The 19,881-nt window shown below is 41.9% G+C and overlaps 1 protein-coding gene across 5 annotated transcripts in view; it reads right to left on the reverse strand.

Moving 5' to 3' along the window:
- LOC106586057 (glypican-6) overlaps positions 1–13,924 on the reverse strand; it is a 78,459-nt gene extending 64,535 nt beyond the window's left edge. For 2 of the 5 annotated variants that reach the window (XM_014172880.2, XM_045707384.1), the window contains exon 1: positions 13,155–13,921. In XM_014172880.2, the coding sequence (XP_014028355.2) occupies positions 13,155–13,311 (157 nt within the window). In that variant the 5' untranslated portion in view covers positions 13,312–13,921. Of the gene's footprint in view, positions 1–13,154 lie in introns of all 5 variants that reach the window. The other 3 variants (XM_045707383.1, XM_014172878.2, XM_014172879.2) reach the window with 3 other exon arrangements.
- Between the last annotated feature and the right edge of the window lie 5,957 nt (positions 13,925–19,881).

A 19,881-nucleotide genomic window follows, 5' to 3' on the forward strand; every position in this document is an offset into this window, starting at 1 on the left:
CGTGCTTTTGTGTGTGTGTTCCCAAACAAGGACCATTTGCGCTCTGAGGCGGCTGATGTTGGTGGGATTCGGAGGATGATGGAGGTAACAGAGGAAAGAGCCTCAGATCCACAAAGTCCCTTCCACCAGGTGGTTGATGAGATATGTTGGCACGACTGCCATATTGCATCTCCATCCCAAAGCCTTTGCTTGGAAGTGTACTTCGCCAGACTGCCAAGAACCTTGCCCTCATCCAGGCCAAGGTGACAAGACACAGTAGTGATGACACCATAGGCCTTGTTGATCTCTGCACAAGACAGCATACTTGGGGTCCAACATGCACGTTGTGGCGCGTATGGGCTTCAGGCAGAAGTCTTCATGCTTTTTGATGTATTTCATAACTGCAGTTTCCTCTGCTTGGAGCAACAGTGAAGTGGGCAGGGCAGTAAGGATTTCTTCTCTTACATCTGCAAGCAGAGTCTGAACATCGGACAGGATGGCATTGTCTCCCTCAAGCCGTGCAATGGCTACTGCTATAGGTTTCAGGAGTCAGGCTGCTTGCACGCTCTCCCAAAATACATCATCCAGGAGGATCCTCTTGATGGGGCTGTCCATATGGGCAGACTGATATGGCCATTTCTTGGAGACTCCTTCCCCTCCAGGAGACTGTCAAACATGATGACAACACCACCCCAACAGGTGTTGCTGGGCAGCTTCAATGTGGTGCTTATTCTTCTCACTTTGCTTGGTGAGGTAGATTGCTGCTATAACTTGATGACCCTTCACATACCTAACCATTTCTGAATGCACAGAACGCAAGAGAAGTGACACAATTTCCCTAGTTAATATTGCCTTTTAACATGAATTTCTTTTAACAAAATATGCAGGTTTAAAAAAAAATGTGTATTGATTTTAAGAAAGGCATTGATGATCATGGTTAGGTACATTGGTGCAACGACAGTGCTTTTTTCGCGAATGCGCTGGTTAAATCATCACCCGTTTGGCGAAGAAGGCTGTGATTTGATATATTAACAGGCACCGCATTGATTATATGGAACGCAGGACAAGCTAGTTAAACTAGTAATATCATCAACCATGTGTAGTTAACTAATGATAATGTGAAGATTGATTGTTTTTTATAAGGTAAGCTTAATGCTAGCTAGCAACTAACCTTGGCTCCTTCCTGCACTCGCGCAATAGGTGGTCAGCCTGCCACGCAGTCTCCTCGTGGAGTGCAATCGGCCATAATCGGCATCCAAAAATACAGATTACCGATTGTTATGAAAACTTGTAAATCGGCCCTAATTAAATCGGCCATTACTTACGTAAATACGGTACGTTTTCTATTTTTAATACATTTGCAAAAAATATAAAAACATTTTTTTTCTTTGTCATTATGGGGTATTGTTTGTCGATTGATGAGGATTTTTTAAATCCATTTTAGAAACGGCTGTAACAAAATGTGGTAAAAGGAAAGGGGTCTTACCCACAATTGATTTGAAAACAAACCCAATTTTGATAAACTCCATATCTATTGGGGGAAACACCACAGTGTGCGATCACAGCAGCAATATTTGTGACCTGTCGCCACAAGAAAAGGGCAACCAGTGAAGAAGAAACACCAATGTTAATACAACCCATATTTATGTTTATTTATTTGCCCTTTTCTACTTTACTTGCACATAATGACATTTGAAAAGTCTATTATTTTGGAACTTTTGTGAGTGTAATATTTACTGTTAATTCTTTTATTGTTTATTTAACTTTTGTTAAACATGTTTTTCCCATGCCAATCAAGCCCTTAAATTGACATTGAGAGATTGAGAGAGAGAGTCATAAGAGCACATGCATCTCACCCAGGACCATGTTCTTTAAAATCCCTGAGCTCTGTGTCACATGCTCGCCGCTCACTCCCTCATACACACACACAGAGTTTTGGTTTCTTGGTAACCCAGTAAATCCCTTTCCCCCTCTTCTTTTTCTGCAAGTCAAATGCCCCTCTCTTTCTGTGTGTGCCTCAGTCTGTCACTCCGGGCCGCTCTCCCTCTGTTGTTGTTGTTGTTCCCAGCTCCAGGGACCCTGTGGTGGGTCTTGGGGGTCTTGTGTGGAATGTTGCATGGAGGGAGGCAGACTGGCCTAAAAAAAAAAAGAGGGTGCCCCATTGTTCCCACACACTGCCTCCACTCCCCACTGATCTGTCGCTCACTGGTGCAGTGGGGTGAGGTTTGGGCCAGCCGGATGGCGTGAGGGATAGTGAGAGATGGCAGTGTGACCTCTTAATCCATAGATAGACAAAACACAGGGCCATTCCACTGATGCTACTGATATACCACAACAAATGCTGACATCTATAAATGGGAATACACGTCATCCGTCTCAATGTTTCAAGTTTTAATGTCACGTGCACACGTACAGTTAAATGCCTTTCTTGCTAGCTCTAAACCAAACAATGCAGTAATCATTGGGGCGGCAGGTAGAGTAACCGAATGGTTGCTAGATCGAACCCCCAAGCTGATAAGGTAAAAATCTGTCGTTCTGCCCCTGAACAAGGCAGTTAACCCACTGTTCCTAGGCCGTCATCGTAAAAAAGAATTTGTTCTTAACTGACTTGCCTGGTTAAATAAAGGTTAAATAAATAATAACAATCAATATCAATGTCGTACTAATGTTACATTAAAGGATCAGCATGTGGAAAAAAATAACATACTTGAGATAAATTGAACACCAGCCATTGTGGCAGGTCAGACCTAAAATAATTTAGCTACTGTACAAGACCGGCACAACCTAACTACAAGTACTCGGTTTGTTGGTTCAGGTCTGCCAGGTGCAATGCTCAGGCAGGCTTGGGATGCATTCCAAATGGCACCCTGGTCAAAAATGAGTGCACTACATAGGGAGCCATTTGGGACAAATATAATTTGTTTGTGGTGGGAATGAATGCTTATTTGTCTGTGAATGTGGATAAGGCAGCGAGCGGCTGGAAGCAGTAACGCGGCGGGTGCCAGGAGGAACACAGGTCACAGTGCTGCCGTCCCGCCAGGCCACCACGGGACAGGAAACTGATAAGGCTGCTACTACACCACTGAGCCAGCAGGCGTGTGCACTAGCCCCCAGACCACCCCAGGTCAGGCAAGCCAGTCTCACACACACACAAGCAAAACTCCTCTCCAGCTTCAGAATACCTATTCCTCCTGATAAATATTGAAGTATTTGGCATGTAATGACAATTATCATTCGACAAACATGGTTTGTCTCATGGTAGATACACAGCGTGATTTTTGTGCCATGAACTATGGGGAAAACGTTGGTAACATAGAATAAACATACATGGGAAAATGATATAAAATCAATACAAGGAAGAAAACAAGTTCTACTGATTAGGCTATCTGACACTAACTAGGCTAGGTACACTATCTCCGCAATAATGAAAGCAGGTCACTTGTTTTGTGGTTCTGTTTCCCTTAACACTGAGGTTAGGTAAGTCTCTTAATGTTTCACAGAAATTACTGACCTTAATAAGGGAAAATGTTATTTTTTTCGTTTTTTATTTAACCAGGTAGGCCAGTTGAGAACAAGTTCTCATTTACAACCGCAACCTGGGCAAGATAAAGCAAAGCAGTTACACACGGGACAAACAAACATACAGTCAATAATACAATAGAAAAGTATATGTACAGTGTGTGCAAATGTAGAAGATTAAGAAGGTAAGGCAATAAATACGCCATAGTGGCGAAATAATTACAATTTAGCATGAACGCTGGAGTGATAGATGTGCAGATGATGATGTGCAAGTAGAGATACTGAGGTGCAAAAGAGCAAAAAAACAATATGGGGATTAGGTAGTTGGGTGTGCTATTTACAGATAGGCTGTGTACAGGTACAGTGTTTGGTAAGCTGCTCTGACAGCTGATGCTTAAAGTTAGAGAGGGAGATAAGTCTCCAGCTTCAGTGATTTTTGCCATTCTTTCCAGTCATTGTCAGCAGAGAACTGGAAGGAAAGGCGCAGTATATGGGGCTTTGGTGACAAAACGGATGGCACCGTGATAGCTAGTGTCATGTTGGATGTAGTCTGGTTTTTTTAATTAGTTAAAGATGTTAAAACTGTAACCAGTACGGGAGTAGAAGAGCCCACACACCAACACTGGCCTGGCAGCTATAAAAGCTGCCCAGACCTGATCGTAGACTTCAGGAGACAGCAGAGAGCGCACGCCCCCATCCACAACGACGGAGCTGCAGTGGAAAAGGTGAAAAGCTTCAAGTTCCTCGGCGTACACATCACTGACAATCTGAAATGGTCCACTCACACAGTGTGGTGAAGAAGGTGCAACAGCGGCTCGTCAACCTCAGAAAGCTGAAGAAATCTGGCTTGGCCGCCAAGAACATCACACGTTTTTACAGATGCACCATTGAGAGCATCCTGTCGGGCTGTATCACCACCTGGTACGGCAACCATCCACAACCGCAGGGCTCTCCAAAGGGTGGTGCGGTCTGCCCATTTACATTTACAGCCCTAGGTGTCACAGGAAAGCCAAAAAGATAAATCAAGAACCTCAGCCACCCGAGCCAAGGCCTGTTCAGCCCGCTACCATCCAGAATGCACGGTCAGTACAGGTACATCAAAGCTGGGACTGAGAGACTTACAGTTGAAGTCGGAGGTTTACACTGCCAGTGATTTTATGCCCCCCCCCACACACACACAAAAACAAACACACATCTCTCTGTAGCAGACAGACAGGGTACTCCATATAGAAGGCCTAGGGCCTGAATGTTGCTGCTTGTGACAAAGTTCTCTGTATGAATTTGTCTCTATGAGGTGTCCCTGATTGTCTATAGGGTGGATGTTTTCCCCTCAGTAAGATTCTATGACTGTTAGACAACAGCATTGTTCTTTGTAGAATAGAATGCCATGTGCTCAAAGTATGTTCTTCTTTAGAATAATAAATACAAATAATAATATTTTGGCCATATCATAAGAGTATTTTTCCAATGTTGGACAGTATTTCAGGTTTTTGAATGATAAATGTTCTAAATTTGCTTTCTGAGTAGAGCGTGACCCTACGGTGGCAACACATACATTCTAAGTGATTTCAATGGGTCTTTCTCCATTCTGATTGTTTTATACTGTTCAATTCAACCAAAAATAATTTCCTGCATTTCCATCAATTTCTGTATTTCCTGCACTCATTTGAGATAATCTCCACACTGCTGCACGATATGGACAACAAAAAAAGGACTTGGGCTTATTTTTAACCAAATGTTGAAATTGCGATTTGACTTGCGATTTAGATCAAAACACTTGGGTGGACTGTCGAAATCATGGAAATAGAAAGTCTATTATAATTCTATAGTTAGAATATGAATAATAATAATAACAGGCACTTTGAATACAGTGTTTGACATGACAATGAATTAAAATGCCAGGGAGGAGTTATTGTGACAGGGTAGGAACCAAAGTGATGGTCAATGTTTCCTAGGGACCCTATAATCTTTAGCTACATTAAATGTTTCTTCACGTAGCCAACATAGTCATGCTTTACCTATTCCTCTTTGATTTAGAAGATACTGCTGTACAAACATGATGATTTAGGCCGACACCAGCACTGGTATCTGGCTGTGTTAACTAGCCATGTTTGCTCTGACTCAGAACATTTATTTGCACGCTAGCCAGCTAACTAAATCAAATAAAATGTATTTGTCACATACACATGGTTAGCAGATGGTAATGCGAGTGTAGCAAAATGCTTGTGCTTCTAGTTCTGACAGTGCAGTAATATCTAACAAGTAACAAATTCACAACGACTACCTTATACACACAAGTGTAAAGGAATGAATAAGAATATGTACATATAAATATATGGATGAGCGATGGCCGAACGGCATAGGCAAGATGCAGTAGATGGTATAGAGTATAGTATATACATATGAGATGAGCAATGTAGGATATGTAAACATTTAAAGTGGCGTTATTTAAAGTGACTAGTGATACATTTAATAAATGGATTTAATAAAGATACTCAAGTGGCCAGAGATTTGAGTCTGTATGTTGGCAGCAGCCACTCTGTTAGTGATGGCTGTTTACCAGTCTGATGGCCTTGAGATAGAAGCTGTTTTTCAGTCTTTCGGTCCCAGCTTTGATGCACCTGTACTGACCTCGCCTTCTGGATGATAGCGGGGTGAACAGGCAGGGGCTCGGGTGGTTGTTGTCCTAGACAATCTTTTTGGCCTTCCTGTGACATCAGGTGGTGTAGGTGTCCTGAGGGGAGGTAGTTTGCGCCCGGTGATGTGTTGTGCAGACTGCACTACCCTCTGGAGAGCATTGCGGTTGTGGGCGGAGCAGTTGCCGTACCAGGCGGTGATACAGCCCAACAGGATGCTCTCGATTGTGCATCTGTAAAAGTTTGGGAGTGTTTTAGGTGACAAGACAAATTTCTTCAGCTTCCTGAGGTTGAAGAGGCGCTGCTGTGCCTTCTTCACCACACTGTCTGTGTGGGTGGACCATTTCAGTTTGTCCATGATGTGTACGCTGAGGAAAGTCCAGTACCCAGTTGCACAGAGCGGGGTCGAGACACAGGGTGTCGAGACCTACGGTGTTAAATGCTGAGCTGTAGTCAATGAACAGCATTCTTACATAGGTATTCCTCTTGTCCAGATGGGATAGGGTAGTGTGCAGTGTGATGGCGATTGCATCGTCTGTGGACCTATTGGGGCGGTAAGCAAATTGGAATGGGTCTAGGGTGTCAGGTAGGGTGGAGGTGATATGATCCTTGGCTAGTCTCTCAAAGCACTTCATGATGACAAAAGTGAGTGCTACGAGGCGATAGTAATTTAGTTCAGTTACCTTAGCTTTCTTGGTAACAGGAACAATGGTGGCCATCTTGAAGCATGTGGGCACAACAGACTGGGATAGGGATTGATTGAATATGTCCGTAAACACAGCAGCCAGCTGGTCTGCACATGCTGTTAGGACGCGGCTAGGGATGCAGTCTGGGCCGGCAGCTTCGCGAGGGTTAACACATTTAAATGTTTTACCCACGTTGGCCAAAGTGAAGAAGCCACAGGCTTTGGTAGCGGGCCGTTTCAGCGGCACTGTATTGTCGTCAAAGCGAGCAAAGAAGTTGTTTAATTTGTGTGGGAGCAAGACATCGATGACCTCGACGGGGCTGGTTCTCTTTTTGTAATCCGTGATCGACTGTAGAACCTGCCACATACGTCCCGTGTTTGAGCCTTTGAATTGCGACTCTACTTTGTCTCTATAATGACGCTTTGCTTGTTTGATTGCCTTGCAGAGGGAATAGCTACACTGTTTGTATTCTGTCATGTTTCCACTCGCCTTGTCATAATTAAAAGCAGTGGTTTGCGCTTTCAGTTTTGCGCGAATGCTGCCATCAATCCACGGTTTCTGGTTAGGAAAGGTTTTAATAGTCACAGTGGGTACAACATCACCGATGCACATGCTAATAAACTCGCTCACCGAGTCAGCGTATACGCATTGTTGTCTGAGGCTACCGGAACATATCCCAGTCCATGTAATCGAAGCAATCTTGACGCGTGGAATCCGATTGGTCAGACGAGCATTGGATGGACCTAAGCACGGGCGTTTCTTGTTTTAGTTTCTGTCTATAGGCTGGGGGCCAAAAAATGGAGTCATGGTCAGATTTGCCGAAGGGAGGGTGGGGAGGGCTTTGTATGCATCACGGAAGTTAGAGTAGCAATGGTCCAGAAAGCTACCAGCTCATGTCGCGCATTCGATATGCTGATAGAATTTACGAAGCATTGTTCTCAGATTAGCGGTGTTAAAATCCCCAGCTACAATAAATGCAGCCTCAGGATATATAGTTTCCAGTTTAGAACAACCAGTGAAGCTCTTTCAGGGCCGTCGGGGTATCTGCTTGGGGGGGGGGGATATACACGGCTGTGACTATAATCAAAGCGATTAGCATTAGTGGCTGACACAATTCAGCTAAAACTTGCTAAGAAACGACAAACTAGCTGTTTGCAGATGTAAGAAAATCTAACTAATTGTGTAGTTATAGAACACTTGTGGATTCATATTTAGAAGCAAATTGGAAACATTGTTGCATGTGCTGTATTGACCATACAGACTGAACACAAGTGTCTTGTGGTCAAGCAAGAACAAATGCGCTCCTTGAGTGACAGGGGGCGGGGCTAGGTCTGTGTGGTAAGCTGCATTGAGAGAGAGAGCGGAGATGGATGACTGAAGTAGCGGAGTAAACTATAAAAATGTGCATCACACAAGGCATGTTACATTTATCCTCTACAGGATCGGTGGGACGTTGAGCTAACATAGGTTAATCTGATTAGCATGATGTTGTAAGTAACACGAACATTTCCTATGACATAGACATATCTCATATGGGCAGAACGCTTAAATTCTTGTTAATCTAATTGCACTGTCAAAATTTACAGTAGCTATTACAATGAAAGAATACCATGCTATTGTTTGAGGAGAGTGCAGTTAAACTTTAAAATGTATTAATACATCAATTAGGCACATTAGGGCAGTCTTCACAACATTTTGAAAGGAAATGTAATGGTTCATTGGATCAGTCTAAAACTTTGCACATACACTGCTGCCATCTAGTGGCCTGTGCTGGAATAATACATTATGGCCTTTCTCTTGCATTTCAAAGATGGTAAAATTATATATATTTTTTAAATGCATGTTTTTTTCATTGTATTATCTTTTGCCAGATCTAATGTGTTATATTCTCCAACATTCAATTCACATTTCCACAAACTTCAAAGTGTTTCCTTTCAAATGGTATCAAGAACATGCATATCCTTGCTACAGGCAGTTAGATTTGGGTATGTCATTTTAGGAGAAAATTTTTAAAAAGGGGCGGATCCTTTTAACCAAACATTCAAATACCGTTACAGAGGGTAAAGTAAAAAAACGCTCTGTGCATCAATACCACTATATAGTAAAATATGGTATACCGGTCCTAACAACAGATACCACAAACATCTAACACATACTTCAAAATTAACCAATAGGTCACATTTACTTGTGAAGGTTGTAAGACAGACCATGGGATCAAGAAACCATTTAACAATGGACTTTGCTGTTACTCAATATCTGCCAATGCTTGAGCATTTATGAGTTTTCTATTACAGTTTGATTACATTAAAACAACTATATTGAATCTTAGTCGGTATAGCTTCCTGAGGTTGAAGAGGCACTGCTGTGCCTTCTTCACCACACTGTCTGTGTGGGTGGACCTAATTTGCATGGTTACAAACATTTATCCCCTTAACAAGGTAACGAGATGTTTGTAACGAGGTGTTTGCCGATGTTAAGGGCTACATATGCAATAAGCAGTGAATTCCACCAATCTCTGATTTATGGCCATAATATCAGAGGAGACAACAGATAAACAAACACTGCTATTTCCAGTGACACAGAGCCTTTTAGGGGCTTTTGGAATGGCCTGTAATGTAGTGTAGGAAGAATTTAAGTGTACTTAAATAATAATACTACCCTTGCTGATTAATCGCTGGGAGGGAAGGGGTAGTTGAATTGGCAGCGATGAGACAATTTCATGCATACGTTGACTGTGTGTATACCATGTCCAACGTGATGCCTGGAACGATTCAGAAATCGACCATTTTAAAGTGGGCCAAGGAGAATAGATGTTTTGACTCACTGCAATGTGAAGTGCAGCGGAACTCTGAAAGACCAGAATGGAGGGGAGCTCAATTAGATGTCACCTCTGAGCAATTTCCTCCCTAGAAACACAACAAACAAAAAAAATCCTACGAGGAAGGCAGGGGCTTTTGTGTTCCCCTCCACTTTTTCAGAGCCCCAACCCTATTTGACTACAGTAGACCTTGTAACACTCCCTGGATAAATGATCTCTGCCTCTATCAACAACAGAGGTGTTCGTTGAAGTTGGCCCTGCATTGGGGCCAGGCGTATATATTGGGAGTCTTTGTGTGTGTGTGTGTGTGTGTGTGTGTGTGCACTCGCGCGCAACACAGATATCACACACAATACATGCAAACATGTTGGGGAACACTCAATTACATTTTTCATGATAATGACAGACAACCAAAGACAAAGAGCCTGGAAAGCAATCAGGGCCTAAAATTAACCCCTGACAGCTTCCAAATGCGGGTTGATTTTGGCATTGGCGGGTAAGATGTTTATTTCACCAGCCACATTGGCGGGTGGTCAGGGCTCCACAGTGTGAGCATTTCACTCGCATTTGTGAATTTAAAAAATAGTCAAGTATGATCACATTCATAGTCAAATGCTGCAGTAGCAGTTTTCAAAGGATTTCTGCCATTTTTTTTCATAGCTGGTAAGTTAATCGCACAAAGCCAAAGAACTATGAATCCTAGCCTATCCCACCTCGCACTGCAACACTGCCTGTTTGGGGGTTTTACGCATGTGAAGCGCAGACTGAGACATTCATTTTTAGAAGTGCTGTGCACAGAGAAACATTTTTTCCATGCTTCAAGATTGTTTTGATCACGTGGACTGGGATATGTTCCCGTAGCTTCCGAGAATAATATTGACGTGTACACTGAAACGGTTACTGAGTTTATCAAGAAGTGTACAGGAGATGTTGTACCCACTGTGACTTTTAAAACCTACCCTAACCAGAAACCGTGGATAGATGGCAGCATTCGCGCAAAACTGAAAGTGTTAACCACCGCATTTAACCATGGCAAGGTGACTGGGAATATGGCAGAACACAAACAGAGTAGTCATTCCCTCCGCAAGGTAATCAAACAAGCAAAACATCAGTAGACAAAGTGGAGTTGCAATTCAACAGCTCAGACACGAGACGTATGTGTCAGGGACTACAGACAATCACGGACTACAAAAAGAAAACCAGCCACGACATGAGCAAGACATTTAAACGTGTTAACCCTTGCAAGACTGCCGGCCCAGACGGCATCCCTAACCGCATCCTCAGAGCATGCGCTGACCAGCTGACTGGTGTGTTTACGGACATATTCAATCTCTCCCGATCCCAGTCTGCTGTCCCCACATGCTTCAAGATGGCCACCATTGTTCCTGTACCCAAGAATGCAAAGGCAACTGAAATAAATGACCATCGCCTCGTAGCACTCACTTGTCTTCATGAAGTGCTTTGAGAGACTAGTCAAGGATCATATCACCTCCACCTTACCTGTCACCCTAGACCCACTTCAATTTGCTTACCGCCCCAATAGGTCCACAGATGATGCAATCACCATCACACTGCACACTGCCCTATCCCATCTGGACAAGAGGGAATACCTATGTAAGAATGCTGTTCATTGACTACAGCTCAGCATTCAACACCATAGTACCCTCCAAGCTCATCATTAAGCTTGAGGCCCTGGATCTGAACCCCGCCCTGTGCAATTGGGTCCTGGACTTCCTGATGGGCCACCCCCACGTGGTGAAGGTAGCAAACAACATCTCCACTTCGCTGACCCTCAACACTGGGGCCCCACAAGGGTGTGAGCTAGCAACAAAAATTACCTAGCAACAGCAAGCAAAAAATAGCTAGCAACAGCAAGCTAGCTAGCTAGCAAGCTAGCTAAATGTCCATGAATGTTTCATGTGTTTCGACCTGTCCCCAAACTAATATAGTTGGTTCAGATTTCGTTTTGATATATCAACCTGCGTGTCCTGATCACGTCTGGTGTGGATGGACAAAATCAACATGCATGCGATGGGTCGTTACCATAGCAGCACCCACCCGTAGCACGTGCTCCAGCAGGTATATCTCACTGGTCACCCCCAAAGCCATTTCCTCCTTTGGCCACCTCTCCTTCCAGTTCTCTGCTGCCAATGACTGGAACGAACTACAAAAATCTCTGAAACTGGAAACACTTATCTCCCTCACTAGCTTTAAGCACCAGCTGTCAGAGCAGCTCACAGATCACTGCACCAGTACATAGCCCATCTATAAATAGCCAAAACACCTACCTCTTCCCCTACTGTATTTATTTATTTTTCTCCTTTGCACCCCAGTATTTCTACTTTGCACATTCATCTACTGCAAATCTACCATTCCAGTGTTTTACTTGCTATATTGTATTTACTTCATGGCCTATTTATTGCCTTTACCTGCCTTATCTCAGCTCATTTGCTCACATTGTATATAGTCAATAATACAGTAGAAAATAAGTCTGTTTGTTTTACTCCATGTGTTGTTGTATGTTGTCCAACTGCTTTGCTTTATCTTGGCCAGGTCACAGTTGTAAATGATAAATTGTTCTCAACTTGCCTCCCTGGTTAAATAAAGGGGAATTTTTATATATATATATATATATATATATATATATATATATATATTTGCTGTTTATTTTTGCTGTGGAATATAGTGAAAACAAAAGTAATGCTGCGTTTAGATGGTATGATATAGCGGTAAACCAGATGTTATTGTTGTCAATTAGAGAAATAAGGTAAATGCCATTGAGGCTGGCGGTGAATTTTGTCAGCCGCCACGGTACACATATTTTATTAACTTCTGCCTTCTGCCATAGCGTTTGTTTACTAACATCACCATAGCAACGAATACCGTCTTGCTTTTGCAGTCAGTGTTTCTTGCTTTCCCGCCAACTGTTCTAACGTTTTTTGCGTCCCTTGACTAAATGCAACATAAGGCAACAACAGTCATGCAAGTTTAGCCCAGGGGTGTCAAACTAATTTGGTCCGGAGGCCGTATTCAATCTAGCTCTTATTTCGGTGATTATCGAGCTGGACAGTCCCCGTAATACCTTTTTAACTCAAACCACCGATTTTATAATTAAAGGAGTTTAGTTATTTTTAAGCCAATTAGGCTTTTAATTAATGATTGTCATATGAATACTAGGACCACTGTTTGTTAATTTCAAATCCCCTAACTTCGGTGGGAGATTGTAAAACGATAAGCAAGTTTAACAGCCTAAACCTATCAAATTATTTTCAGATGGGTGTTACTTTAAACTCACAAACGTTACATAATAACGTTACAAGTGAACTTGATTGTAACATTTTAGCTTTAAAATGTGACAATTCGCGCGTAAATGATCTTCATGGAAAAAAACGTAACACAGACAATCACACCTAAATGAACGAACAAACACACTTAACAGTAGCATCATATGGTTCTGGCCTAAATGAAATAGACAACGTTAAAATTACTCATGAACAAGATTTAAGGTAAACTTACCGTGTACCCCTTTGTTGGGAACGTCATTGACGTTGAAGCCTTTGGAACTGTATGCAGCCCTAACTTCATTGCAGCTTTTCGAATTGGGCTCAGCCTTCGTCGAAACAAAAAGCAGGGCCAATGTATAAACCGTAGAGAACACTAACATCGTGTTCATTGAGTCGGTTAAATTAAAAATATATATATTATGGGCACACAAAACACGAGAAACGCGTTCAGCTGTATTAAGTTACTAGGACAGTTTCAACTCGCACGTTGGGATTTCTTCATGGAGACCCGGATTTCCTTGCACTTCGCTGGCTACTAGATAACTCTAAAAGTTACCAACTTGGTTGACTAGCTAACCGGATTCTTAATAAACTTGCTTAGGCCACCTTAAAACTATACATATGGGAAACATGAAGACAATGTTGTAAAAAAAAAAGTATCGTTTAGTCTTCAAAATGTTTTTCGAGTTCCAGACTCTCCCATAGAAACAAAAAGCAGGGAACAAAACATTTGTTTCAAACTTATTACAATTTCCCTAAAATAGGCAACCAAACGAAAACAGCCTAACTTATTTTTACAATTTGTCTGTAAAGTTGCATCCACCTCGACTTCGGTTCCAACGAAGGACAATGATGGGGGAAAGTGAAAAAAATTAAGTTGACCAAAAATGTTTGCAATCTTCAGCGAGCTACAGTTCCTTTACAGACAGGACACTAGACTGTATTCTACGCTGGGCGTGCTAAAGTCCTGAGGCTAAGCACATAGCAAAGTCCCAGTGGATAGCTAGAATTGCGAGTTCCGGACAAAGACTTGGCAACACAAAATGCCCGGGGTGGAGCATGGACCGGACCTTACGCTTCGATCACACCGATAGAGGTTGGCATTTGTAACACCAGAAATACGCAGCATTGCGTTGCAGAGGCAGTTGGGCGTTCTGTTTGGTGCATAGGTATGCGTCAAACTGTATGCATAGACGGCTTGACAGAAATGGTAGCCGAAGGTGAATGTTTAACTTTTGTTGCACACATATCTAGATGATGCTGCCTACTATTTGCTCATCAATATTGGTGTGATCAAGGTGTATTGCTATCATTTCCAGATGATGCTGCATACTATTTTGAGCTAAACACTATTGGTGTGATCAAGGCATGTCACTACCTTCTGCTACCATTTCCTTCAAGCCTTTTACACATACAACTTGATACATAAGTTCAATAAATCCAACATATGCGCCTCTGCAACGCAATGCTGCAAGGAAAACACAGCATTCCATTGGAAATTAAATGTACTTCTGGTGTACCAAAACGCAATACGCTGTTGGTGTAATTGAGACAGCATCGTTGCGTTTTGGTATACCAGAAGTACATTCATTTCCAACTGCTAAACAAAAATATAAACGCAACATGCAACAATTTCAAAGGTTTTACTGAGTTACAGTTCATAGAAGGAAATTAGTCATTAGACCCTAATCTATTTCACATGTCAATTAGACTATGTTTTTTTCCCCATAAAAGGGCTTTATTACAGACAGAAATACTCCTCAGTTTCATCAGCTGTTCGGGTGGCTGGTCTCAGACAATCCCGCAGGTGAAGAAGCCGAATGTGGAGGTCCTGGGCTGGTGTCGTTACACATGGTCTGCGGTTGTGAGGCCGGTTGAACGCACTGCCAAATTCTCTAAAATTATGTTAGAGACGGCTTTTGGTAGAGAAATTAACATTAAATTCACTGGCAACAGCTCTGGTGGACATTTCTGCAGTCAACATTCCAACTGGATGCTCCTTAAAAACCTGAGACATCTGTGGCATGTGTTGTGTGACAAAACTGCACATTTTAAAATGGCCTTTTATTGTCCACAGCACAAGGTGCACCTGTGTAAGGATCATGCTGTTTAATCAGCTTCTTGATAATCCATCCACCTGACTAGTGTGGCATATCTTGGCCAAGGAGAAATGCTCAAAAACAAGGATGTAAACAAATTTGTGCACAACATTTGAGAGAAATAAGCTTTTTGTGCATATGCAACATTTCTGGGATCTTTTATTTCAGATTATTAAACATGGGACCAACACTTTACTAATCTGGATCCCTACAAATCAGCTGGCCTAGACAATCTGGACCCTCTCTTTCTAAAATGATCCGCCGATATTGTTAGCCTGTTGCTACACTGGTCTCAATCCCATAGAAAATTTGTGAGCAGAAATGAAAAAGCGTGTGTGAGCAAGGAGGCCTACAAACCTGACTCAGTTACACCAGCTCTGTCAGGACGAATGGGCCAAAATTTACCCAACTTATTGTGGGAAGCTTGTGGAAGGCTACCCGAAACATTTGACCCAAGTTAAACAATTTAAAGGCAATGCTACCAAATACTAATTGAGTGTATGTAAACTTCTCACCCACTGGGAATGTGATGAAAGAATTAAAAGCTGAAATAAATTATTCTCAATACTATTATTCTGAGATTTCACATTCTTAAAATAAAGTGGTGATCCTAACTGACCTAAGACAGGGCATTTTTATTAGGATTAAATGTCAGGAGTTGTGAAAAATGTAGTTTAAATGTATTTGGTGTATGTAAACCTCCGACTTCAACTGTATATCTCCCTCACTAACTTTAAGCATCAGCTGTCAGAGCAGCTTACCGATCATTGCACCTGTACAAAGCCCATCTGTATACAGCCCACCCACCCAACTACCTCATCCCCATACTGTTATTTATTTTTTTGCTCCTTTGCACCCCAGTATCTCTACTTGCACATTCATCTTCTGCACATCTTTCACTCCAGTGTTTAATTGCTAAATTGTAATTATTTCGCAACTTTGGCCTATTTATTGCCTTACCTCCCTAATCTTACTACATTTGCACACACTGTATATATACTTTTTTTCTCTATTGTGTTATTGTCTGTAGGTTTGTTTATTCCATGTGTAAGTCTGTGTTGTTTGTGTCGCACTGCTTTGCTCTATCTTGGCCAGGTCGCAGTTGTAAATAAGAACTTGTTCTCAACTGGCCTACCTAGTTAAATAAAGGTGAAATAAAATTAATAAAAAAATCTCGGTGCCTATTAACCTGTTAGGGCTAGGGGGCAGTATTGACACGGCTGGATAAAAAACATACCCGATTTAATCTGGTTACCACTCCTACCCAGTAACTAGAATATGCATATACTTATTACATATGGATAGAAAACACCTTAAAGTTTCTAAAACTGTTTGAATGGTGTCTGTGAGTATAACAGAACTCAAATGGCAGGTCAAAACCTGAGAGATTCCTTTACAGGAAGTGGCCTGTCTGACCATTTCTTGAACTTCTTTTCCATCGCTATCTTTTACTAAGGATCTCTGCTCTAACGTGACACTTCCCACGTCTTCCATAGGCGCTCAGAGCCCGGGAAAAAACAGAATGTCGTCATTCCAGCCCCAGGCTGAAACACATTATCGCCTTTCTCAAGTGGCCGATCAAGGGACTCTGGGCTTATGCGCGTGACCCGACCGCCCCCGCCTTTGTGATTTTTTCCTCTGTTTGCCGAAAAGGAGATTCCCTGTCGGAATATTATCGCTTTTCTACGAGAAAAATGGCGTAAAAATTGATTTTAAACAGCGGTTGACATGCTTCGAAGTACGGTAATGGAATATTTAGAATTTTATTGTCACGAATTGCGCCATGCGCACGACACTTCTTTACCATTTCAGATAGTGTCTGGAACGCACAAACAAAACGCCGCTATTCGGATATAACGATGGATTATTTTGGACCAAACCAACATTTGTTATTGAAGTAGCAGTCCTGGGTGTGCATTCTGACGAAGACAACAAAAGGTAATCAAACTTTTATAATAGTAAATATGATTATGGTGAGTGCTAAACTTGCCGGGTGTCTAAATAGCGAGCCCGTGATGCCTGGGCTATGTACTTAGAATATTGCAAAATGTGCTTTCACCAAAAAGCTATTTTAAAATCGGACATATCGAGTGCATAGAGGAGGTCTGTATCTATAATTCTTAAAATAATTGTTATGCTTTTTGTGAACGTTTATCGTGAGTAATTTAGTAAAATGTTAGCGAATTCCCCGGAAGTTTGCGGGGGTATGCTAGTTCTGAACGTCACATGCTAATGTAAAAAGCTGGTTTTTGATATAAATATGAACTTGATTGAACAAAACATGCATGTATTGTATAACATAATGTCCTAGGGTTGTCATCTGATGAAGATCATCAAACGTGAGTGCTGCATTTAGCTGTCTTCTGGGTTTTGGTGACATTATATGCTGGCTTGAAAAATGGGTGTCTGATTATTTCTGGCTTGGTACTCTGCTGACATAATCTAATGTTTTGCTTTCGTGGTAAAGCCTTTTTGAAATCGGACAGTGTGGTTAGATTAACGAGAGTCTTGTCTTTAAATAGCTGTAAAATAGTCATATGTTTGAGAAATTGAAGTAATAGGATTTTTAAGGTTTTGAAAATCGCGCCACAGGCTGCAAGTGGCTGTTACGTAGGTGGGACGCGTCCCACCTAGCCCATAGAGGTTAACACCGTGCCAACGTATCCTCCAAACACCGGCTTCTCGGGCATTATCACTTAAGTGGACGCTGAATGTCAGACAGAGGGCTCAAGCCTGGTGTAGATGTACGTCTGTGATTGGGTCTGGGTAGTGGCTGATGGGGGATGAGATGGCGGGGCACACAATGGCGTGGGCTGGTATGGACAAAATGTCAGGGCAGTATTTTCACGGCCGGATGAAAAACGTACCCAAAACGTACCCAAGTTAAACAGGTCCAGAAACTAGAATATGCATATTATTAGTAGATTTGGATAGAAAATACTCTGAAGTTTCTAAAACTGTTTGAATGGTGTCTGTGAGTACAACAGAACTCATATGGCAGGCAAAAACCTGAGAAAAAGTCAAGCAGGAAGTGGAAAATCTGAGGTTGTAGTTTTTTCAAGTGATTGCCTTGACTGTATACAGTGACTTAGGGTTCATTTTGCACTTCCTAAAGCTTCCACTAGATGTCAGCAGTCTTTAGAACGGTGTTTGAAGATTCTATGGTAAATTTTAAGAGAATACCAGCTGTGGTAAACTGGTGTCCCATTATAAGGCATGGGCTCAAGTCACGAGCAAGGACTTGGGAGCGACCTGAGTTCATATTCACTCCTAAAGAGAACGGATAGGTCCGGTTGGAATTTTATTCAAGGTATATGATAAAAACAACCTAAAGATTGATTCTATACATTGTTTGACATGTTTCTACAAACTGTAGTATAACTTTTTTGACTTTTCGTCTGGACTAAGTAAGCACGCGCGTAGTGGATTTGGATAGTGAACCTAACGCGCAAACAAAATGGATTATTTGGAAATAAATATGAACTTTATCAAACATTTATTGTGGAGCTGGGATTCCTGGGAGTGCCTTCTGATGAAGATAATCAAAGGTAAGTGATTTTCAATGTACCGGCAGAACAGAGAAGCTAGGGGTTGGGGTGTTGGGGTTGGGGTGTGTGGCTTTTTGTCAATAACAGCTGGTGCGCAATGTCTAATATTAAAGATATTTCTAATGTAATTTCTTAGTTTTATTGACTCCAAGATGGCGGGTTTCTGTTTGCTAGTTGTTAGTGTCATCTGGGCTGTACTCAGATTATTGCAAATTGTGCTTTCGCCGTGAACCTTTTTTGAAATCTGACAAAGCGGTAGCATTTAGGAGAAGTGTATCTATAATTCTGTGCATAACACTTCTATATTGATGAGAATTTACGTACTATGTGTGCTCATTGTGCTCATTCACCGGAAGGTTTGGAGGGAAAGCATTTCTCAACATTACGCGCCAATGTAAAATGCTGTTTTTGGATATAAATATGAACTTTATCGAGCAAAACATACATGTATTGTGAAACATAATGTCCTAGGAGTGTCATCTGATGAAGATTGTCAAAGGTTAGTGCTTCATTTAGCTGTGTTTTGGGTTTTTGTGATGCATCTAGTTGCTTGGAAAATGACTGTGTGGTGTTTCTTGTGAAGTTTATGTCCTAAAGCCTTTTTGAAATTGGACAATGTGGTTAGATTAACGAGAAGTTTATCTTTAAAATGGTGTAAAATAGTTGATTGTTTGAGAAAATGGAATTATGAGATTTTAGCTGTTTTAAATTTGGCGCTCTGATTTTCCACTGGCTGTTGTCAAAATCAATCACGTTAATGGGATGAGAACGGGAAGGGGTCACCAACAGGTTAATTAACACTGTGTTTATGTATGGATATGCATGGACATGGCTATGTGTAAATGTATGCACACTGTCAAGCAAATGTTCATTGTAATAAATCTCACACTGTGCAGAAATGGTTTACTCTCAGATTTGTGCCTAGCCATGATTGATAAATGAGGCTCCAGGGGTTTTCAAACTGTTCTTGCCCAGGGACCCCTGCCCCGGCAAACCAGCGATCCAGGGACCTCCTTTGAATTTGGAAAATAAAATTGATGACTTACGATTACGATTATCCTATCAACGGGACATTAAGAACTGTAAAATCTTATGTTTCACCGAGTCGTGGCTGAATGACGACACGGATAAAATAGAGCTGGAGGGATTTTCAATGTACCGGCAGAACAGAGAAGCTAGGGGTTGGGGTGTTGGGGTTGGGGTGTGTGGCCTTTTGTCAATAACAGCTGGTGCGCAATGTCTAATATTAAAGAAGTCTCGAGGTATTGCTCGCCTGAGGTAGAGTACCTTATGATAAGCTGTAGACCACACT

The sequence above is a fragment of the Salmo salar genome, chromosome ssa25 (genome assembly GCF_905237065.1).
Source record: "Salmo salar chromosome ssa25, Ssal_v3.1, whole genome shotgun sequence".
In the NCBI taxonomy this organism is placed as follows: domain Eukaryota; kingdom Metazoa; phylum Chordata; class Actinopteri; order Salmoniformes; family Salmonidae; genus Salmo; species Salmo salar.